General features: G+C 39.8%; 1 protein-coding gene across 1 annotated transcript in view; it reads left to right on the forward strand.

Annotated features, from left to right (window-relative positions):
• Nucleotides 1–23962, forward strand: part of METTL4 (methyltransferase 4, N6-adenosine) — a 276066-nt gene extending 252104 nt beyond the window's left edge. The window contains exon 8 of the mRNA XM_082259554.1: nt 23341–23962. Coding sequence (XP_082115680.1) covers nt 23341–23486 — 146 coding nt within the window. The 3' untranslated portion in view covers nt 23487–23962. The remainder of the gene's footprint in view (nt 1–23340) is intronic.
• Nucleotides 23963–25380: the final 1418 nt, after the last annotated feature.

Consider the following 25380-nt stretch of genomic DNA (forward strand, 5'->3'; position numbering starts at 1 on the left):
CCTCTGGTAGTGAAGTTATAAAATTACTATCAAAGTAAACATGACTCTACGTTATGGCTGTATGAGGAACAAGGGTCCCTCTAGAGGTCAAACCAGTATAAAATAAAAATAAACAATAATAGACATGTGATACGATGCATGAAGAGAATAATGCCATAGACAATGAGAGGAAAATTAGAAAAAATAAAAATAAAAAAAACATGGGATGAAATGAGAAAGAAATGATAAATGTGGAAATAAAATTAAATATGAATAAAAATAAAAATAAAAAATAAATTAAAATAGAAATAAAAATCAAAAATGGGAAATTTAAAATAAAATAAATGTAAACAAAATAAATAAAGAATTGTATATGATGTATGCATATCATTAACTGAGACTAAATATACAATAAAAAATTATATTTGTATGTGATAATGTGAAATTCTTATAGTATATATTGATACATGTATGTATAAAATCAGGAAATGGATACAAATGCAGTGAGATGGATGGAATGGGAACAATGATGAATATCAACCTGAAAGAGGTATGAATGTGGAATGTATAATCATTCGGTGGAGACAAGGGACAAATGCTAGACAGTGAGTGGATGAGGAATTGTTGGTGGCAGGAGGGGTGGGGAAAAAACTTTTGGCCAAGATTGGCACCGTATGGATTACCTAAAGTGAACCCTAGAGGGGACTAATTAAAGAATGGTGGATACATCCAATTCTTCGTTCATCCCATTGGGCGAAAGTGTATTGAGGGAATAGATCCAAAACGTTTCACGTTCGCACAGTTTGTGAAATCTTTCGGCTTCAGGAAGGTCTTTTGATATTTGCTCAATGATCCATACCTCAAGATTTAAAGTAGATTTGTCATGGTGTCTGAGAAAGTGGCGGGGGACGCTATGTTTGTCTTTTCCTTCCTCTATTTTTCTTCTGTGTTCACCAAATCTTTGTCGAAGGGGACGGATCGTGCGTCCTACATAGAGGAGGTTGCAAGGACAACTGCGGCAATAAATTACAAAATCAGATAACCAATTGTAAAAATCAATGAGGTTGTATGTTTTGTTATGTGTATGAAATTATTTTTTTACCATGTTTTACATATGCACAGGTTTTGCACAGAGACTTATTGCACCTATACATGCCTGTTAAAGGAATCAGGCACACCCTAGGGGTGGTGTCTTTAATGGTTTTAAGTTTGCTGGGTGCAATTTTGTTTTTAAGGTTGGGTGCTTTCCTGTATGTGACTCTGGGAGTGCTTGGGAGGACTAATTTGAGATGGGGGTCCTCCAAGAGTATAGGCCAGTGTTTTAGAAGAATCTGTTCCATGGTCTTGTGTTTGTAATGGAAATTGGTGGTGAAACAAATGGATTGATCAAATGTGTCTTGGGTTTTGGCAGGAGGGGAATCTGTGAGGTACAGATGATAAGCTTGATACTTTGATAGTAATTTTATAACTTCACCACCAGAAGGCATTGTTCCTCATACAGCCATAACATAGAGTCATGTTTACTTTGATAGTAATTTTATAACTTCGCCACCAGTGGGCATTGTCCCGGAACACATAAATTGGTCCTTCTCTTTCCCTTTTACATCCGACTTTGAAAAAGGAGCGTGCACTGGTTTCTCACCACAGTGCGCATGCTCGGAAACGCGTCAGTCATTACGCCGGAAGATCCTGTGGACCAGCATCATGGCCACCGTGCGGCCCAAGCCTCCATCTCACTGCGGTTTCACCCTGCTGTCCAAGCCTCCATCTCACTGCCGTAACACCCTCCACTTCCTGCTGGACAGGAAGAGGAAGAGAGGAGATGATTACAGACCCACAGTGATGACTCCAAGCCCCAGCCTCCACACGGACACCGGAAGGACCCATCTTGTCTGCTTATACTTACCTTGGTGTAAGTTTTTATTACTTGTTTGCCATATTAAATCGCAGTCTTAACTCAGAGGCGTCTGTTTTCTCTTTTGTTTGTTGCATGTTTGGAGATCGCTTCTGCTCCCCAACAGGCTGGCCCTGAGCATTCAGACTATTTCCTCATCTCACCTTAAGACTTTATCATAGCCTTGATGTGCTTATGTTGTTGTGTTTATGTAGTGCTAACAGCTTGCGCCACTTGTTCCATTTCTTAACCCAATGTCAGTGTCAGAGGAGTGATACTACTTCAGTGCCTTTCAGGGGCTCCTTTGTCAGGCTTGCCAAGTTACTATGTTTTTACTTAATAAATTATCTCACTTCACCGCCTCAGGGCAGTATTCCAACATGATCACAACCCTCAAACACACCTCCAAGATGACCACTGCCTTGCTAAAGAAGCTGAGGGTGAAGGTGATGGACTGGCCACGCATGTCTCCAGACCTAAACCCCCATTGAGCATCTGTGGGGCATCCCCAAACAGAAGGTGGAGGAACGCAAAGTCTCTAACACCCACCAGCTCCGTGATGTCGTCATGGAGAAGTGGAAGAGGACTCCAGTGGCAACCTGTGAAGCTCTGGTGAACTCCATGCCCAAGAGGGTTAAGGCAGTGCTGGAAAATAATGGTTGCCACACAAAATATGGACACTTTGGGCCCAATTTGGACATTATGACTTAGGGATGTACTCACTTTTATTGCCAGCGGTTTAGACATAAATGGCTGTGTGGAGTTATTTTGAGGGAACAGCAAATTTACACTGTTATACAAGCTGTACACTCACTACTTTACATTGTAGCAAAGTGTAATTTCTTCAGTGTTGTCACATGAAAAGATATAATAAAATATTTTTTCAAAAATGTCAGGGGTGTACTCACTTCTGTGAGATACTGTGTGTGTATATATATATATATATATATATATATATATATATATATATATATATCTTTATATGCAGTATATACTGTAAATATATATATTTTTCTCTCTATTTCTATTAAAAAGAATGGTTAAATATCAGAATGTAATTCAGATTTAAAGTGGTTGTAAAGGCTAAAGTTTTTTTTTTTTTAACCTTCATGCATTGTGCAGTTCCCCTTAATACTTACCTAAGCCCGAACCTGATCCAGCAATGTGCATGAGACCTGAGGCTCTCCTGTGCCTATTCCTAGTAATTAGCTGAAATGCAGAATTGGCTATTGGCTCCTGCTGCTGTCAATCACAGCCAGCGAGGCAGGAGTGGGGAGCCAGGCTGAGCTATGCTCTCTGTGTCTTATGGACGCAGAGAGCCGGCTGGGGAGCAAGCATGCACAAGTGCCCCTACAGCAAGTGGCTTGCTATGGGGGTCTTCGACAAGGGGGGGTGGCCCAGATGCTGACAAGTGACCCGAGATGAGCAGGATCAGGGCTGCTCTGTGCAAAAGTACTGCACAGAGCAGGTAAGTATAACATATTTGGTATTATTTTTTAGATAACATTTTTTCCAATCACTTATAGGAGTAGATGTTTCTTGATATCATACCATTCAGAAAATAAAAATTTATAAGCAGAAAAAGTAGATTTCCATGTAATTTCATATGTCTACATATGGATTTACTAATCATTTTTGTCATTAAATTTTCGCTGAGGGGGGGGGGGCTTTTGCTTTTATATTTTTTTCACCACATGCTCAGTTGAAATTGCTTGGGTTTCTGAGGGGACATTTTAGACAGAGAATACAGTATGTTGATTGTTGGCTATGATATAGCCTGTGTGAGAAAGTCCCCGATCAGGACCAGGCCTGGTGCATAGTTTGCCTATTAGTCTCTGCTTACATTCCTATGTAAGAAAACTAATTTAAAACAAATACTGTACTCTTGCAACAACAACTTATATGTTTACAATTCTAGTATTTTAATAGATTTGGCTGAAATTAGCAGACTTTCTGAGTATTTAGGGATGATTTTTGCATTGTATTTTACTATTGGGAGACGGGCAACGTCTAGCAGTCACTGATGGCAAAGGTTTCCTCAGAATGCGAAATTATGGAACCAGAATGTCTTCTTTACGACAAAAGTACTAAAGCATATTGATTGCTCAAAGAAAACATTCCATTAATTTTTATTAAACATTTTTTTCTACATGAATTACAAATCCTTTTTAAGTTTAGTTTGTTTATCTTTTTCTGTTAAGGTCTTGTAATATATCAGCATTGGTGGCAGTCCCAGGAGTTTATTATTTTAAGCCAATGAAATAGTGAAACAAGTTGTTTTTCTTAGTAGACATATTTTCTTAAAAAGCTTTTGTTAATCTTATAAATGTCAAACATGAAATGAATTAGTCTCGTCATCCTCCCAGTTCTCTTTAGCATGCATTTATATATGTCAAAACAGAGAGTAGCTGTTGCAATTTTCTATATATATATTGTAATATGGTGTCTTAAAAACCTGTGGTATTGCAAATACAAGTGTTTCTTAGCATGCATAATAGGGTGAAGCCAGCAAGTACCTGATGTAGAGAAACCTAGATCTCTACCTCATGTGATTTGAGTGGGATGGGTTCCCATTCCTGTGGTATTGAAAATACAAGTGTTTCTTAGCATGCATAATAGGGTGAAGCCAGCAGGTACCTGAGGTAGAGAAACCTAGATCTCTACCTTATGTGATTTGAGTGGGATGGGTTCCCAATCCTGTGGGCCATACTTTGTTTTTTCCCCACAGGTCCCCTGGTTACTGCAGCTGGTCCAATCTGAGGGGCTAAGTGTATGTGTGTTTGCTCAGAGAGAGAGAGAGAGATACACTGGACTGTACATCTGCTGCACTAAGTCTGACAGTGTGTTAGGAGCCTGGTTTTGGACTGCTGCTATCCTAAAAAGGAGAAATTACCTGGAACAAGAGACTTGTAGATTACAGGACAAGGACACAGGGTCTAATTCTTAGACCATTGGTTATGCAACTACCGTCAGGTGATTGGACCCTGGTAAACAAGCTGTAGAGACAGCCCTAGCATAACTCCTCCTGCTCCCAGCGTGCCCTATTTTTTTGCTAGTGATTTTAGATGAATGGACATCTTACCCCTGTTTGAGAGAAGCAAACAGATTTTTATTTTGTTATTGTATTTTCCCTTTGTTATGTTTTTAATCAAGACTCTACTAGCAAGTCTACTAGCTCTCACATAGCCATTGCAGCTTCCACCTTGCAGCATTTAGTTGACATCCTAGGGGACCATACCCAGATCCCAACATAAAATAGATGTGGGCTAGCCTTAAATGTGGCTTTGGGCACAGGATCCTGCATTTTTTGTGTTGAATTTCATTCCTAATTTGGATGCTTCATTTTAATGCTAATAAGTGTGCTTAGGAAATGAAACCTCAAATTCTGGTCTGCCTACTTTTAGTCTTTGTATATTCCTGTCTGGTCCCATCTTATGTTGTTTATTTGTAGGATATATTTTGCATTACAGTATCATGTTTTAGGTGATAGATTTAAAAAAAAGTTTTAGAATTTAGGTGTGAATGTCTACTTGACTCACTTTCAGTCTCTTTTTCAAGATTGTTGCTACATTACTCTTTCATAATGCTAATGGTCTGCTGTGGTATTTCATTCACAGATATCGGGGGTGGGCTGTTTTGTCAAATGTTTTGTTAAGAGTGTACAAAAACAAGGATTAGTAACACAATCTTTGGCTCAAAGATTACATGGGTTGATTTTGCCATTTTTGCTGTAGCAAATCAGGAGCCGAAGCATGACAACTATAGCTTCCTCCAAAGATACAGTGGCATAAGTGAGCAAAGCCAACCAGGGCCAAGACAGTGCGTGATAATTTGCAGAATTATCAGGTAAACGTATACTGTATAAGTACTGGTAAGCTGCACCATAAAAAATGCTGTTTTTAGGTTTAGTATATAGATGTGGTAGTAGCACGCTGCCAGCTAGTTATAGAAATTAGGAAATTACAGGGTACAGCTGCTGCAATCACCACATCCGCAATAAATCAATACTAAAATATGTGATTTCGCTGCCTCTAAATCAATGTAAAAAAAAAAAAAGACTAAATAGGCAAGTGTTTTGTTTTATAGATAGATAGATAGATATAGTGGCAGTGCAAATTAAATCCATAAACAAACATATAATGCAAAAAAGGCCAATGCAATAAATAATAAAGCTTCTTATAGATTGTGCAATCAATAAAGTCTATTTGATAAGGTGCTTTATAGAGATGAAACCACAGTGTAATGACAATTTTCCACTCGTGCTTCTTTCACCTGGTGTAGTGTATGCTCACCTCCGTTATAAACCCCTAAGGGTCAACAAAGCATAAACACAGATCAATCTGATGGACCAAACTCTGGTGTTCAGGTTCCTTTAGGAACAATGGAATTCCCCCTCCAAGATGGCTCCACACAGCTCACACACAGGTCATAGGCAACAAATATAAAAAACAGCCTCCAATAGTGCAGTACCTGGGTTATTAAGCTCAACACACTGCACAGAACCCACTTAATAAAATGCATTCACATTTATTAGGTAAAAACAAGCATATAATAAAATCCAGCTTCTCACGTAATCTGGTGAAAAGTCTTGCCGCCAGGCTCAACCTCTACGCGTTGCGCCACCATTGCATGTGGCTTCATCTGATGATTTTTGGGTTTAGAAATGCTTTAAGTGGGATACAGATAAAAAAGTGACCTAAAAAAGAAAAAAAAGAAAATCATATTGCTATAGCCAAAATTGTTTTTCTGCAAAATCAGAATTTCCGTTTGCATAAACTAAATATGCATACCAAGCTGGATCCTTTCCATTCCTGATAAATACCAATTTCATTGCGGCAGCATTCAGGGGTATTATTTTCACATTTACTTACTGTACCTACAAGGTATATGCTAGACCATTTATGAATCTGATGTAAAAATATACAAATCTTATTGGCATTACAGCTGAACTCCAGGCTCCCAGACAATTTTGTCCTTTATCTCCCTTTTGCCATCCACAATAAAAATGCCTTTAAAGCTTTAAAAAAGCCTTGCTTTTTGAGTTTCTTTTTGCCTGGGAACTGTGGGAAGGACCTAGCATATATGACTTGCAATATGTTTGCTATAGTGAATCAGAAACAAATTTCCCATGATACTGAGTTGGTGGGCATTGGCAAAATTTTTGTTTATTCCAATCCCTATAGATACAGTATATTCCCTGAAGGCCCTGTTATCCCTTGTGCTTATCGTGGACCTCTGGAGGAGTGCTCTCTGGAGACATTCAGCCTCACCTAAGACCTTATGTGTATGTTTAATACTGGATGCAGGTTATGCCTATGTTCATATCTGAGGTGTTCAGCATCTTTTGTAAATTATAATGATATGAAAGATGTTGCTATATGTATTTTTTTTTAATACCTTAGAGTACATATGGTCCCCTGAGGAAGACTTAGAAGTTAAAACACGTTGGGGTTTTTCTCTTGATGTATAAAACCAACAGTATTCAATTTTAGTTAGCAAATACATATAGCACACGGCATCATATGGAAATGTTTTTTTTTTTTTTTTTTTTGCAGTGTTTTCTATGTTTTACATATTTAGCTTGTTGAGCTTTTTAATGGTTAATAATCAATAAAGATTTTGTAACATTTTATAAATTTATCAGTCCATGTAATATTTGGTACCGTTCAGTCCGGGATCTCTCTTTTCTGCCCCATTTTGATTACATACCTGTATGTCACTGCTCGCCTTCGGAAAACAACAGGTTGGATGAAACTCGGCAGAAGCCATTCCTCCTTATAGAGAAAACAGCAGAACTTGGTTGTATAAACAGGAATGAAGAAGAAGGGGGCATAAGGGACTTGCTTAGGGGAACAGAAACAGTGTAAAAATGCACTGGAAAGAAGAAAATGTGAGCATTTTAAACCAAGCTAAGAACGTTACCTATTAAGATTTTGTTCATCCTGGCTGGGGATCTGTTAAAAAAGCAGGTTAAAATTTTCCTAGCTTTTCAGATATTTTACTGTTTACAAATTGATTTGAAAAACCACGAAATTGTCCGATACACGTGTCAGTATCGCAGTGTAAAACATGCAATACATTAAAGCATAAAAGAAAAAAATAAATAATGATATAAGTCCCAAATCTGCTGAAAATGCCTGCATATCAGTAGTGTACCTATTTTGTACATTCCAGTAGCTACAGACTACCAGCAGTGTATGGTTTAGCATGGTCCTTTCATAGTGTTCCATCAATTTTCTTTACATGGAAGAGTGTTACAGAACATGACAACCAGAGTTGATAAATTCTCTTATCCAATTGACCTTTTTATTCACCACATTCTTTGGCAACACGTTTTCTTGTTTCCATGAGATCTTCTTCCCTAAAGAATAAACTTTAAAACATGATCTCTATGGACTTGGTTTCTGAAAATTCCTTCTTTCTCTCTATCCATCCACTGAGACCAGATCTTTTAGGTTTTCTAAAGCAGTCCGTGGTAGAAAAATTCAGCACTTAAAATTGCAGTTGTATCCTTTACTCAAAATAATTAACAATAATATTCTTTTAATTACAAATGTTTAACACCACAGAAGATATGCCAGAAGGATGGTATTTTTTGTCTCTGACATTTGTTTTAATGCCTTGCTGCACAAGTTATTTCTTGTTGCTTTCAGGTAGAGTATAGCAGCTGGTTTTGATTCGGTACAGTGTTCTACAGCGGATAAAATATAATACATGTCTTGGAAATCTGGGTTTGTTTTTTCTCTTGGGTAGCCTGAAATGTTGCTACTAACTGCTAAAGCATCAAAGAGATGTAATGGCTATGGGGCCATAACATATATACACAATGCAGACTACTCTAAAGCTAAAGTCCAGCAAAGAGCAAAAGAATTTGTTTTTCTATCTATACAATCTTTGGATTTACACAGTTCTGCCACACAACACAGCCCTGTCTGGCATGGCATTAAACCTAATTTTTCTCTACTGAAGTTCGGTAACCTTTTCAATTCTCCTTCCTATGGCCACCCTGTTATTGGACAGTGAAAAAAGAAACAGCAAACCAAAGGAGCTCATCTCGATGTCACTAAACACCTTTTTCCTATTAGCTTGTTCCTAGAACAACTGATTGGCTGCTTATGACACTTCTCCCACTTTGTCTTACTTCTGTTATGCAGACTGCAAGAGGGTAATACCAAGACAAATTTAGGTACTTCTTTTTTTAATATATTTAAAATTAAGTTTACTAAAAATGTATTTTTTGGATACTGCCCCAAACACATTAGTGATGTTTAATAATGTGTATCTTATTACATGCAGGCAGCTGCTTCTGCTAAAAATTAGCTTCTGGCGTTGTAAAAGTTAAAGCCTAGGTGAACCCTCACCTTGTAAACAACCCATTCAATTTAAAATATAAATGAAAGGTGAAACATTTGTGTAAAGATATATAAAAACCATTCTAAACACTTTTTTCTCTTTTTTGTAAGTGATCACATTCCCTCTGTTCTCAGCTGCATAAGAGCTGGGGGGAGGAGAAGCTACAGTACACTGAGCTTCCTAGTGAATGGCTGTGCTGGGGGGGGGGGGCGGTGTCAGGAAAAGTCTGATCATTGGAAGAGAGCACACTGAGTTCCCAACACAGCTAGAGAACTGACCACGGTGTGTTCTGCTTAGTGTGGTCAGATTTTAATGGGAAAGCAAAGAGACTGACAGGAACACCAGGGATTTCACACAGAGGAAGCAATACAAAAAGAACAGGATGATTTTTCATTAAAGTACATGGTACAGCAGTCACATGTCAGTAATATGAAATGTGGGGGAAACCTATTCTTTAGGAGCAGTTGCTGCTACTGAGAGAATCATCACTGCTTGTCTGCCCTCTCTGCCATTCACAGTACTTGTATTACTATTTTCCCATTCTTTGAATTGGTGGTGGAGTTCCTGTGATTCAACTGCTCCTCCTTTATTTACTGAATACAATGCATACTGTGATTATAGTAATGTGACTGGCAGAAAAAAAGCAGAAGGGTGGGTGAGTGACACTTTCAAAATAACAGAAAACAAAAAAATGGTGTCTGCAAAAGTTTGGACACCCTGCAGAGTTAATATCTTGTACTGCCCCCTTTGACAAGTATCACAGCTTGTAAATGCTTTTTGTAGCCAGCCAAGAGTCTTTCAATTCTTGTTTGAGGTATCTTTCCCCATTCTTCCTTGCAAAATCTTCCAGTTCTTTGAGATTTCTGGGCGGTCTGTCATGCACTGCTCTTTTAAGGTCTATCCATAGATTTTCAATTATGTTGAGGTTAGGAGATTGTGAAGGCCATGTCAAAACCTTCAGTTTTACGCCTCTTGATGTAATCCCCGTGGATTTCAAGGTTTAGGATCATTATCCATTTGTAGAAGCCATCCTCTTTAACTTCAGCTTTTTCACAGATGGCATCAAGTTACCATCCAAAATTTGCTGAAATTTTATTGAATCCATCTTTCCTTCTACTCATGAGATGTTCCCTGTGCCACTGGCTGCAATACAACCCCAAAGCATGGTTGATGCACCCCCATGCTTAACAGTTGAACAGAGGTTCTTTTCATTAAATTCTGTGCCCCTTCTTCTCCAAATGTACCTTTGCTCATTCCGGCCAAATGTTAACCTCATCGGTCCATAGAACTTGTTTCCAAAATGCATCAGGCTTGTCTATATGTTCATTTGCAAAGTTAAAACGCTGATTTTTGTGGTGAGGATGTAGAAGAGGTTTTCTTCTGATGACTCTTCCATGAAGACCATATTTGTACATACAATATATCTCTTTAAAGTGGAATAGTGTACCACAACTCCAGTGTCTGCCAGATCTTTCTGGAGGGATCGTGCAGTCAAACGTGGGTTTTGAATTTTTCTCACAATCCTGCGAGCTGTTCTGTCTGATATTTTTCTTGGTCTTCCAGATCTTGCTTTAACTTCCACTGTTCCTGATGACTGCCATTTCTTAATTACATTCCAAACAGAAGATATTGACCTTCTGAAAACGATTTGCTATCTTCTTATAGCCTTCTCCAGCTTTGTGAGCCTCAACTATTTTCAGTTTCAGTTTTCTAGACAACTGCTTAGAAGATCCCATGGTGCTGATTGTTGGGGCAAGGTCAGATGAGTCTGGGCATTTAAAACCTTTGAGATTGACATCACCTGGTCTTCCCAGATGATGATTGAGAACAATCCATGACACTGGCAGGTCTCAGCCTTGCAAAGGGGGCAGTGCATGCTATAAATTCTGCAGGGTGCCCAAACTTTTGCAGATGCCATTTTTTTGTTTTCTGTAATTTTGAAAGTGTCAATGATGGAAATAAAATCTAACTTTTGTTGACATATAAGAATGTCTAATCTGTAATGTGATGCCTTTTGGAGATTTTTCCATCTTTCCTTGGCTTCTTTATGCACATTAATACAAATTTTGACCTGGGGTGCCCAAACTTTCGATCACCACAGCCATCTGCAGGTAATGGGACACACACCATCACACATACCTAATGTTAGCTGCTGTATCCCAAAAGAAAATATACAGTATACTAAGATTCAACTTTAGGAGTGGTATTTATAGTATAATTACAGAGCTGCATTATCCATGCTTGTATTTCTAACTGAAATTTAGCTTTCAGCCTGGGTTCACACTGATGCGGTGTGGGCACCACATGTAAAGTGCACAGGAATTGCAGCACATCCCTCTGCTAATTACATGCAGTGTCTCTGCTCTGGGGTGCAGTTTGAGCCATGGATTTGTATGGCTGAAATCGCACCCCATTCGTACCAAACTCATGCAGGACCCTTTTTTTATCCGCACCAGAATCGGATTGCATGGGGGTTCACACCCATACGATCCGATTCTGCAAATCGCACTGTGTTTTGCAAACTGGTTTGGGGGTGTCATTAACTTAACACACTCTGCAATCGGTTTGCATGAACTAGTTGCGATTTTGATGCAGTGCTGAATCCGCAGCGAATTCACTGTGAATTCGCACTGCATCTAGTGTGAACCGAGGCTCAACGTCTTAAATATTTACTAACCAAATGGCTATCATGCAAATTTGGGTAACATAAAAACAACTTTAACTTTCGTAAAAGAAAGATCCATTCTGCCTCCACTAAGGAGTATGTGATTACTAAGGATTTTCTTGATTTTTTTATTGCATTAATGGCTCCTAAAATATTATTTGAATTATTGAAGTGATAACAACCAAATTAAAGCAAACTCCAAACCAACATCTAATTATATAGATGTACGACTAATAAGAAACCTTTTTACCTGCCAAAGAATTTTCATTTCTGTTCACCCAGTCCTGTGGTTTACAGAGCACCATGACACAGCACAGCCAGGAGGATGATCTTTCTATGTTCCATGAAAAGGTATGGAGTGGTGATTAGACAGCAGCAGACCACTGGGGTCATCTGTCTGCTCCTGCCTGCTTGATTGTCGTCACTACATTTGCCTGCAGCACACATGATTCATTCCTAGTGCTACCCCTCTCTCTCCCATTCTGAGTGCTGTTGTATTAAGGGTTTGTAATAGGCTATTACCAAGTACTATTGAGGTCCTTAGCCCCCGTTCACACTGGGGCGACCTGTGAGGCGACCTGGTCGCCTCACAGGTCGCCTCCCATAGGGAAGCTGCGGACCCGTTCTGATAGGAGCGACACAAGTCGCTCCGACTCAGAAAAAGGGTCCGGAGCTTCTTTGGGGCGACCAGGAGGCAACCGCCATAGACTTCAATGTTACGAAGTCCGTGGCGGCCGCTCCGAGGTCGCGGCGCGCTGCTCGCACCGCGACCTCGGAGGTCGCGGTGCGAAGTAGCGTCGCCCCAGTGTGAATGGGGGCTTATAATAAATGTTTTTGAAAAATACATTTATTTAAGAATTTGTATTTAATGTGTGTCTTTTATATTTGTTTGAAGTTGAGATTTAACAATGGATACACATTTTACTCTGATAAAACTTCCTTTTACAAAAGGTTAGACATGTTTAGTAGCACAGAGGGTACACAATCAATATAAATAAGTACAGTAAGTACTTATAAAGAAGAACTGGTAATTGGACAGTCTCTTATGAATAGTGACATCAATAAAGTAAAATAAAACAAAATACATATCTGTGCTCGGAGCGAGTTCACGGTGAGTGCCGATTCACATTGGTGCAATGTGGGAACCCTGCAAATCCACTGCGGGTTCCCGCATCGCATCCACCTCGCAAGCAGTTCATACTGCCATTTGCGAACTGCTGGGAGTGTCAATACAAAGTTAATGACACCCCCAGATTACCTTGCATATCGCAGTGCGAACTGTCAATTCGGATAAGAATCAGGCAATGATACTACGTATATGAACTTTATATGTGTGATTAAACCATAATCTTTCTATACTGGTCGATACAAGAATTCAGTCTTTATTATATTGCAGTGTAAATTTTGCATTCATAGGACCGTAGACAAAACCTTTAAAAATAGAAACAAATATCAAAATATTAATAAATACTCTATACTCCAATTAATGGATTTAAATGGCTGCGGTCTTTTATTATTGCCAATAAATAATACTTTTAAAAATACACTACTCAAAAAAATTAAAGGAACACTTTGAAAACACATCAGATCTCAATGGGGAAATATATCATGCTGGATATCTCTACTGATATGGACTGGGTAATGTGTTAGGAATGAAAGGATGCCACATAATTTGATGGAAATGAAAATTATCAATCTACAGAGTGCTGAATTCAAACACACCACCAAAAATCAAAGTAAAAAAATCATGCAGCAGCAGTATTTTTTTTGGCCCCCACATGCTTGTATGCATGCCTGGTAATGTCGGGTCATGCTCCTAATGAGACGACAGATGGTGTCCTGGGGTATTTCCTCCCACATCTGGACCAGGGCATTACTGAGCACCTAAACAGACTGAAGTGCGTCTATCTATCTATCTATCTATCTATCTATCTATCTATCTATCTATCTATCTATCTATCTATCTATCTATCTACACAGTGAAAGTGTTAACTTTTGTGCATATATAAGATACATGAGAAAAAAAAATGCGTACGTAATGAATGTATTCTAACTATGAGCAGAAGATGAAACTGGCAGTTCTGTTTATCTGTAGATCGTTATTCTATAAATCATGAAGCACATTCACAAGGTTCATCCTTTGGAATGTAGTACGCGTAGTATGTGTACTTTCTATTATTCACAATAGTATTTTTTTTTTGGCTTAGTTTAAAAGTGCTCTTGTGTGTAACAAGGCCACATTAGAGTTGACGTTCAAATGCGTCTAACAATTTGGCAGCAGCTATGTGTATTATAGTTTGGAAACTTTGTAACCATGACGACAAACCCTTTCAAACAACAGTGTAGAGATGCAAGAGATGACTCCGCTTAGCAAATCCTCATCTGATTTGCAAAGTGTAGCCTTGTACAAAGTCCAACCTCATATTAACAAAGGGCATGATGACCGTGATCTCTGTACTGAATTCATTAAACTCACTCTTACATCATTAGAGAGAAAGAGAAGGTAATTAAAGGTTTGAATTGCTTGTAATATGGACACTTAGTGCTGGTTAGAAATAAAAAAACATACATCATTATATATTTAAGGAGATCCTTAAGCTATCAATTAGCAAATTGGGGTAATTTTTAAACCTGGGAACATGATTTATTAACCATGTTGTTTTTATCTAACATGTAATGAGCAGCGTTCCTTACCTGATTAACCAGTTGGTACATTTCATTCTTTAAAAAATTCTAACAAGCATTGGACAACTCAAATTTATAGTTGACATTTACTGTATTTTTCAGTTTCTGCTTTACTGTGTATTATGTTTTTTTCCCTTTGTGTTTACAGTAGTTGTGTGCTATAATCAGTAAGATAGTTATAATGACTTTATCACATAACAAAAGCAAATCTTTTTTATCTACTTGAAGCTGAAAAGACACTGCTGTCATTAATAGTTTACTAAATGTATTTTTAAATGCAAACAGTAAAAATATATATACACTGCTTAAAAAAAATGAACCAGTTGCCGACCACCCGCCGCAGTTTTACTGGGACAAGGTGGCTCGGCTGCGCGAACCGACGTAACTGTACATCAGTCAGGTGTGGGGCTAGGTGGCGCCTGCGCCCGCAGTCCCTGCAATGTGCTAATTCGGTTCAGAACCGATCAGTCATCAGGTCCACCCAATGATTTTTGGCCTGGACCTGGTGATCGGTTCTGACCAATTGCAGAATGTCTTGAGCCTGTGTAATGTAAACATAGGCATATGAAATGATGCAATCTTCTCTCCTGGAGCCCTTTTTGGTTCCAGTGTGAGAGAAAAAGAACATCAGACAGTGAGTACACAAGCACTACACTGTCACCAGTACACATTTGTCACCCCCTGATCACCCCCCAGTTAACCCTTTCACTCCCTGTCACAGTGTCACTAGATACAGTATACAGATAATTTACTGATCACTGTATTAGTGTCACTTGTGATGCAAGTTAGTGTGAGAGGCAATTAGTGGTAGTTTAGTGGCAGTTTCAGATCCTTTTCAGGGTCCTGACACCAGTACACATAGGTACATTTGTCACCCCCTGATTACCCCCCAGTTAACCCTTTCTCTCCCTGTCACAGTGTAACTATATACAGTATACAGATAATTTACTGATCACTGTAGTAGTGTCACTTGGGAAGTAAGTTAGTTTGAGAGGCAGTTAGTGGTAGTTAGTGTCTGTCCCAGATAGGTTTAGAGTACCCACCATATATCCCCTAATAAAGATTTAACCCCCCTAATCACCCCCCAGTTAACCCCTTCATTGCCCTGTCTCAGTGTTGGATCTTTTTTCTGATCACTGTATTAATGTCACAGGTAACATCAGTTAGCATTAACAATAGTTAATGTCAATCCAGGACGTCAAACAGTTTCTCCCCAGCATATGAGGTCAAGATGTATAAGCTCTGTGACAGGCCAACAGGTTATACATGTAGTTTCCAGATTTAGGAGAGAAAAGCTAGCAATGTAGAGCCCCCCAACTGACCAGACTACATAGGGAGCAGTGGCAAAATTGTTTGGGACTTGGTGTCACCCCAGTTTAGAAAGGGTTACCATTTATACCTGGACAATTATTACACAAGCGTGCCACTTTTTAGTCACCTTTTAGATTCTGGAATTGGCACATGTGACACTTTGCGACCTAATCGCCGGGACTTCCCCATATGGCTTGTAGATTCCCGACTTAGACGCGGGAGAGAGCCTGCTTGAAGCGTAATAAATTGCTTTCGGTGAAGTAGAGGGACACACAAAATGTTTTCATTCTGTTCTCCATTTACGCAGATACAACAGTCCAAATTGCAACGGCGACTGGTGTTGTTGGGAATCCCCTCTGTGTCCACGAATACAACCTTAACATGGGAGGGGTGGACTTCAATGACCAGATGATAGGGCCATACTTAATTGCCCGTAAGGCCAGACGCTGGTACAAGAAAGTGTCTGTATACTTATTCCAATTGGCTCTGCTGAACACTTATGTGCTATACAAAGCATTCGGAAGAAGTGGATCCTTACTAAAATTCCAGCAAGAGATCATCACAGCCCTTCTGTATCCAGAAGGTGCTGTGACCCAAATTCACAATCCAGATGCAGTGACCCGGCTGCATAAGATGCATTTTCTGGAAATCCTTTGTGGTACTCCTACCCAAAGAGCACCCCAAAGAAGAAGTTGTGTCTGTAGAAAACGCAAATATATAGGCGTGACGCCTGCTTTTTTTTGTCCAACCTGGTCTCTGCATCTGGGACTGTTTCCATTGCTACCACACACTAGTGGAGTATTAGTATAGGGTACACTTTCGCACACGGTCTCGAAAGATGTCAGATAGCTATCGCATTTTGAGAGACCCTAGCCTGGAACGGTTAGTTTTTTTTACAGTTACAAAATAATTAAAAAATAAAAAGCCAAAAAGAGTTGTTGTTTGAGGGAATTTTCTGTTAACTTACTGTTTTACTGTACTTTATAATATACTGCTATTCAGTAATGTTTTATTGTTACTGTTTTTCATTGGCAAGTCGAGAGCGGGCTTATCCAGACCCGCAGACAAGGCTCCTTCAGCATGAAGGTGCTCCCTCACCTGTATTGGAAGTGGGGGGACGTCTTCGCTGGTTTCCGAAACCCGTGGACTTCCCTGGTACAAGACAAGCGGGTCCACGAAGTCATACAGTCCGCCTACAAGATCGAGTTTTTCTCACACCCTCCGGCAAGGTTCCTGCCTTCCAACTTGCGCCTGTCCCTGGACCGCTTACATATGTGAAGTCTTTGGGGCGGTGCAAGACCTGTTACTTCAAGGGGTGATTGTCACGGTTCCGACATCAGAACTTTTTTAGGGTTTTTACTCAAACCTGTTTTCAGTTCCCAGGAAGGAAGGCAAGGTGTGTCCAATCCTGGACCTTAAGGCACTAAACTACTTTGTGCGAGTGCAAAAATTCAGAATGGAGTCCATTCTCACGGTGGTGGCATCACTTCATCAGGGGGATTTTCTTGCCTCTATCGACATCAAGGATGCTTAACTTTATTTTCCAATTTGTGCTGGTCACCAGCGCTTCATCTGCTTTGCTGTGGGAGAGGAGCATTATCAGTTTGTGGTTACCCCTTGGTCTCGCCTCTGCTCCTCGGGTCTTCACAAAAGTGTAAGCCCCGGTGCTAGCATTGGTATGCCAATAGGGGATTGCGGTACTGGGCTACTTGGACGACCTCTTACTGCAAACAGAGTCTCCTACTGCTCTGGTTGAAAACCTGGAAATCACCATACAAACCCTGAGGGAGTTCGGCTGGATTCTGGATTTTCAGAAGTCTGCTCTGGTTCCGTCCACAAACCTGGACTATCTGGGTCTGACTCTGGACTCAGACTTAGCCAGAGTATTCCTTCCTCTGGACAAACTCCATAAACTGCAGGCTTCAATTCGTCTCCTGCTGTACAGCAGATATTCATCCCTCCGGACCTGCATGCGGGTGCTGGGCCTGATGGTGCCTACCTTCGAGGTTTTTCCATTTGCACAGTTTAATACCACGTCCCTGCAAAGAGAGATTCTGGGCAAATGGGACAAGAATCCTCAGTCTCTGGACAATCCGATTAGACTGAGCCAGGAAACAAGAGTTCCTGATATAGTGGCTTCATTCTCTGGTGCTTTGGCTGGGGAAATCCTTCCTCCCCTTGTATTGGAGAGTGGTCACACAGTGGTAGTCCAGACTACCAATCAATGTCTTGGTACGCCGATCTGGTGTGGCTGGTCGCCGACGTTCCTTGGAAGCTTCCTCTCAGGGAGAATCTGCTGTCCAAGGATTGATCTTCCATCCTGATTTACAGTCACTCGCTGGTTTTGACGGCTTGGCTGTTGAATGCCAGGTGATGATGTATAGAGGTTTGTCTGAGTCGGTGATTCCAACGCTGTTAAAAGCTAGGAAATCTACTTCTAGGGAGATCTACCATTGTGCGTGGAATACATACACCGTGCGTTGTGAGACTCTTGGGGTTCATCCTTACTCTTTTTCGGTGGCTCAGATCTTGTCCTTCCTTCAACAAGGAGTTGAGCAGATACTGGCCTTGAGTACTATCAAAGGCCAGGTGTCGGCCTTGGCTGTCTTCTTTCAACAGTCCTTGGCCACACACTCCCTGGTGCATACTTTTCTTCAGGGAGTTTGGCACTTGACTCCTCCAGTGCGGTCTCCATTGCCGCTTTGGGACTTAAATTTGGTGCTCTCAGTCCTCTGGAAGCCTCCTTTTGAGAATCTTTGGGAGATTCCCCTGCCTACACTGTCCCAGAAGGTGGCCTTTTTAAAGGCTATGACCTCTGCGCGCAGGGTGTCGGAATGGGCGGCATTATCCTTTCGTTCACCTATTCCGTGGTTCACAGAGATAAGGTGGTTCTTCGTCCCTGTCCGTCGTTCCTTCCAAAGGTTGTCTCTGATTTTCATTCCAATGAAGACATTGTGTTGCCTTCCCTGTGTCCCAGGCCAAAACATCCAAAGGAAATTGCTTTGCATGCCTTGGATGTGGTCCGGGCGAATAGGGTGTTCCTAGCAGCTACAGAGTTTTTTTGGAAATCAGACTAACTATTTGTGCTTACGGATAGGCCTAGGAAAAGGCTTTCTCTTTGACCATTTCCAGATGGATCAGACCAATGGTGATTCAGGCCTATTCCATCAAGGGTCAGGTTCCTCCTTTCCCTGTTAAGGCACACTCTACTCGGGCGCTCATTGCCTCCTGGGCCTTCCATCATCAGACTTCAGTGACACAGGTTTGCAAGGCGGCCACCTGGTTGTCGGTGCACACTTTCGCAAAGTTCTATGAAGTGGATGTGTTGGCATCTGCGGATGCTTCCTTTGGCCGCAAGGTTTTGCAGGCTGCTGTTTAGAGGACCTGGTCCTCTTTGTGAGTCTATTGTTTTTTTCAGGTGGGCTCCAGTTGTTTTGGTTGAGCTCCTGTTTACCTGGTTGGCTATAGTTTCGCCTTGAGAATTTATTTTTCGCTGTTCTTACCCCACATGTTTAACACTGCTTTGGGACATCCCAGTGGTTAAGAAGATCAGGAGCCGTGTTCGTCAATGAACATCAGAGAAATGGATTTTACTGTAAGTCAAAAATCCCATTTTTTTTTTTTTTTGTCATTTTTCAAACACCTGTGACAAAAAAATTAAATATTCAATGGTTTCAACATGCCTCTCAGGAAATTCCTTGGGGTGTCTACTTTCCAAAAAGGGGTAATTTGGGGGGTTTTGTACTGCCCTGGCAAGAAATGAGAGGGAGTCAGAAAGTAAAAGCTACGTAAATTCCAGTATATACACCTTAAATTATAGACGCTATAACTCTTGTGCAAAGCAAGAAATATATGCTTATTTAGAATTTTCTTTATCAATGACATGTAGCTAAATACATTTTGGCCTTAATGTATGACAAAAATTGAGTTTATTGGATATTTTTTATAAGTAAAAGTAGAAAATGTAATTTTCTGAAAATTTTCGGCATTTATTTTGTTTATATTGCAAAAAACAAAAACCTCAGAGGTGATCAAATACCACCAAAAGAAAGCTCCATTTGTGGGAAAAAAGGACATAAATTTTGTTTGGGTGCAGCATTGCATGACTGCGCAATTAGCAGTTAAAGTCACGCAGTGCTAAATTGCAAAACATGGGGGTAAAACCTTCTTTCCGGTCCTTAAGTGGTTAAAGGAACACTTTTTTTATCAGAGTATAGCAACAAGTCAATTAAACTCCTTGGATATAGATCTGGTCAGTTAAGGAACAGAGGGGGTTGTTAATCCATTTCAGCTGCTTTTGTGGTAATGGAATTAAAAACAGGTGCACAAGATGGGCAACAATGAGACACCCTCCAAAACAGGAATGGTTTTACAGATGGAGGCAAATTATTTTTTTTCCCTACTCATCTTTTCTGACTGTTCTTCACCAGTTTTGCATTTGGATAGGGTTAGTGTCACTACTGGAAGCATGAGGCGATACCTGTACCCTATAGAGGTTGCACAGGCAGTCTAACTCCTCCAGGATGGCACATCAATCTGTGCCATTGCCAGAAGGTTTGCTGTGTCTCCCAGCACAGTCTCAAGAGCATGGAGGAGATTCCAGGAGACATATAGTTACTCTAGGAGAGCTGGACAGGGCTGTAGAAGGTCCTTTGTTGTTCCCAAATCTCTTTTTGTAGTCACGTAGGGGGCAGGCGGAAGTTAGGATACGGTGTAGAGTGAGGGGTGGTGGGAGTACTGGGAGTGTCCATCACAATATAAAGATCCACACACCACCAGAAACTCCAACCTCTGATGATACTTCCAGGGTGGAGCGAAATGCATTAGGTGATGAGTCTTCCGGTGACATCAAATCCTGGTATTGTAACGCAAATGCAAACCGCGACCATTGCGGTATATTTTCATGCTTTTAACAAGAATACATTTTGTGAGTGAGCATTTTATATTAATAAAAGCTTTTTAAATTTAAAATGGTAATATGCCATGATCTTTTAATTTTCCTCCTATAATAATGTACACCCTGGGAGATACGAGGAACAGCTGAGAATTCATCTGACAGGAAACCCCTAGGATTCTTCTTATTACAGGCGATATTGTTTATGGGAGTCGGTGAGTGAGGGCACAAGAGGAAGGGGAGCATGGTATCTTCACCATTGTCATTACGTTATTGCACAGATTGCACTTTTAAACATACCTTGGCACAGAAGATATACAGCACTTTATGAACTTATTTTATATTCATATTGTTTATGGATGTATTACCAACACTGTTAAACAATTTTTCATATATGAAATTGAACCATACCCATAGCAGATAAAGTTGGGGATATACACCATCACCCAAAATTTCAAAGAAAGGGATGTATACACTATATATACATATATATTTGAGTTTTCTTGGATTGTTTGGGTATAACACATATTGAGTAGAGCACAGACAGTGTTGCGATCTCACACTTCTTGTAAAAAATATACAAATTTGACCTTATATCAGCCTCTTAGTCCCTGTACAACAGGCATTGAATGCGAGAGGAAGCTGTAGTACAAGTTTCCAGTTTATGTGCAGACATGAAGCATGCTGATGGGAGATAGCAGAGTGACCAAAAGATTAGCTCCTCCTTAACGGTTAAATCCTCTGAGGTATTGGATTTGCTTGAAGATATCTGCATGTATACAAATTTACATAAGAATATATGTGTACTAGTGGCAGCTTCCTGTTGTGAAGTTGTTACAAAACTCCAGTTTCATACAAACTGTATGTTGCAGGGCTGATTTATGCTTTTGCATTGGGGTGCCATTCATTGTTGATTCGCACCCCAACAAACTAAGTCAATGCATCTCCAAAACACATGCATTGCAATGCAAGAAAACCTAATGCATTACTATGTGATGTGGTGCGCAGCATTAGGAAAAATGTTGCATGTCAATTTTTTTCAGTTCTTGTACATTTTATTTTAATGAGCCACCTTAAGACAAAGCAGAGTAATGTGTGACACAACAAACATTACCACAACTCACAAGAACAGTAAGGTGTGAAAGGACCCTAAGGGTGTTTTTGTTTTTTAACAAATACAGGTTGTTACCAGAAATGTATACTCTCTTTACTTACTAGTAAATGTCCACTGGCAAAAGGGTTTTCATTTAGCTGCTCCCCATTGCAGCAGCATTTGTGTGGTCACCACAGGTGTCTCTGTAGAAATGATATACTATAGAAATGATACTTGGTGTCAGCTTGGAAGTGAATTGACTTTAGTGACTTGTGACAACCCTGTGCTCTGTGATGTGGACCAACATTTCACAGGCCACAATCAACAATCTTATCAACTCTGTGTGAAGGAGATGTGTTGCACTGCATGAGGCAAATGGTGGTCACACAAGATACTGACTGGTTTTCGGACCCCCCAATACAGTAAAACTGCACAAGTGTCCTTTATTGTGGCCAACCTATGGCACACCTGTGCAACTATCATGCTGTCTAATCAGCATCTTGATATGCCACACCTGTGAGGTGGATGGATGATCTCGGCAAAGGAGAAGTGCTCACTAACACAGATTTAGACAGATTTGTGATCAATATTTGAGAGAAATAGGCCTTTTGTGTACATAGAAAAAGTCTTAGATCTTTGAGTTCAGCTCATGAAAAATGGGGACAAAAACAAATGTTGCGTTTTTAATTTTGTTCAGTTTATTCAAATGGAGAACTTTTTTCAAGCATTGCTTATTGCCTATATGTATATTTTTACCTTTGTTTAAGAATGGGCTAACCAATAACTTTCTTCACTTAAAAAGTGAGCTAGCATGTTGAAATATTGACACAGCTGTCACAGAGGAAAGGTTCAGTGAAAGTGCACTCAGACTGACCAGGTGAAATAATATCTTTCTTTAAATCTAGCGGTGTGCATGAGCCTTGGATGCTGTGAAGGCTGCTGTAGAGAAGCCTTGAAATTGGACTCGGCGTTTATTGAAGCACAGTGTAATGCAGCATCCCCAGCTGGTGATAAGGTGTTTTTTATCACAGTCCTTGTCCCTAGAATTTAACCTGATCGCTGTGTACTAATTGTCTTGTCCTTTTCAGCCATGTTTTGTTCCTGTCATTCAGAAAGCATTTAAAACATTGTCACCGCTTGCTCAGGAGTACTGAGATGACTCTATTGAAAAATTGAAAAGTCACCTGTGTAGGCGGTAAAATCCTCATTCCATGTCTCTAAATGAAAACCAATAAATCAGGCCTATTGAAGCCTCTGACTGTATTGTTCACAATCTCAAGGGCGCTTATTTCAAATGATTTCCTCGCTATAAATAGCCTGGGCTGTTGATGAAATCCTTGAAATTAATTTGCTGCCTTCTTTTTAATGAAATACTCCAGTTTTTCATCTCCCTATAGCTGACGGAAGATTGATTTTTGTTCTTCTTCTTCACTTTCTTCTTTTTCCACTTCTTTTCTTTGTTTCAGAGATTCTGAAAAAATATGTCAAACCAGACGTGGAGCGCTTGGAGTTATTTGCCCGTAATCTGCAGCCAGGCTGGACAAGCTGGGGGAACGAAGTTCTAAAATTCCAACACTTGGATTATTTCATTCCCTTCGAGACTGAAAAGTGACCCAGGTCTATTAGCTATAGAGGAGTTTTTTTATATTTGAGAATTGCTTTTTATTACCAGCGGAACACTTAGGAATCTGTGTAAATAGAAGTGGACATGTCGCAATAAGAAATCCATGGAGTGGGCGAGTCTCTGTACACTACCTCAGTGCTATTGTTTTAAGCTGTACAAATTGTCCTTAGCTTTAGATAGCTTTGCACAGAGATGGGAAAGAAAATTGCAAAATAACCCCATGTTCACTACAGTGTAGCCTGCTTTCCTGGTAGAATAAAGGTTAATTGTCTAGGCTATAGGAAAAGAATGAAGAAAACTGATCTGTGGCAGCAGCACAAGTCCTCCTAGGCATCTCCGTAATATTTCAAAACAGTATATATTTCCCAGATGGATTAAATGACAATTTTATCACATTCATCTCATTTTGCTGCTTTCAAGAGCAATATATAATGTATGAAGAGGGGTATGAAAACAATGATCAATGGGCTAAATTTTATTTTGTGTTATCATTTTTTTTTTCTTTTCTCCTTCATTTGGTCTGTGTCATAATGCATTATACTTTACCCCTTTGGCCACATTTAATGCCTGGCCCATTTACGTCAGATTTGTGAAAACTGGATTAAATGTTTCTATGGTAAATATTATTCATTGGGCCAACACAAAAAAACAAAGTTCCCCAGAGAATGGCAGTAGTGCTGAGTGTTACTTGAGGATTATTGTGGCTATATAATGCATATGAACAGTAACAGGTGAATTGAGTGTATACTGTAAGCAGGCAGTTTTTTTATCCATGGGAAGTGAATAATTTGAATAGCTTTTAATTATCATAAAAGCTGTTTGTGTGCAGCTTGGTAAGGTGTAGGTAAACACTAACAACAAGCTTCTCTTATTTGTTCCCTTTTGGTCTGCTAAATATACTATGGAAATATTTTATTACATCTGTTCAATAAGTGCAAAGAAAATGCCTGCTGGTTTTTCTGTAAATCTTGTGAGTTGATAACTTACTGTACTCTCTGCTTATGTACAAGGAGGGGTTATGGAATTGAGGAAGGTAGGAGATGTCTGTGTTCTTTTTAATCCATCAGAAATTAGGTAGGTGGGGCTGACCACATGTGAATAGGATTTCTGGGCTATAGTTTAATGCCAAAGAGAATGGTAGGAGCACATTTTATTTTTGGCACATCAACATACATTTCCTGTACTTGCAGCTTAATAAAATGGATAAAACATGGGGAGATATGCATGTGTTCCAGAGTTGTACTAAATATATTTTTTCTTCTCTTGACATACAATTTATTATAATTTTAAAGGGTTATCTCATCCAATATAATTATAAAGAGAATTTGTCTAACCAAAACTGAAAAGCAGGGACAAAAGAATGTAAACATCCCTCCAAATTATTTAGTTCAGGTGTTACCAGTAAAGGATACTCTTAATGCTACACCATTCAAATACATTTAAGGGGCCCATTCACACCAGTTGCAGTGGGACTATTTATGCAGTAGATTCAGGAACTTACAGTATACCAGTGCGCTAGAACTTTGTTCCTGGTATTTGCTCGCACAGATGTCAGCCATGTCACATCTGAAGTCGCACTTACCTGCAGCTTTGAAATCATGCAATTTCAAGTGAAGTTGCACGATTTCAAAGTCGGATTCGATGGGAATGGGGGCTTACACAATTGTGCACTTTTTCAGCCTTCTGGCAGCAATTAAGGGAAGGCCTGTATCTGTTGCAGCATTATAATGCCCCTGTGCACCAGGCCAGGTCCACAAACACATGGTTTGACGATTTTGGATTGAAGGAACTTGAGTAGATTTTACCTCAATCATACTAACAACTTTGGGCTGAATTGTGAGACAGATAAAGTAGAGAACATAGAATGATAATATAGAAAAGT

This window comes from Pelophylax lessonae, assembly GCF_965119305.1.
Source record: "Pelophylax lessonae genome assembly, chromosome: 5".
In the NCBI taxonomy this organism is placed as follows: domain Eukaryota; kingdom Metazoa; phylum Chordata; class Amphibia; order Anura; family Ranidae; genus Pelophylax; species Pelophylax lessonae.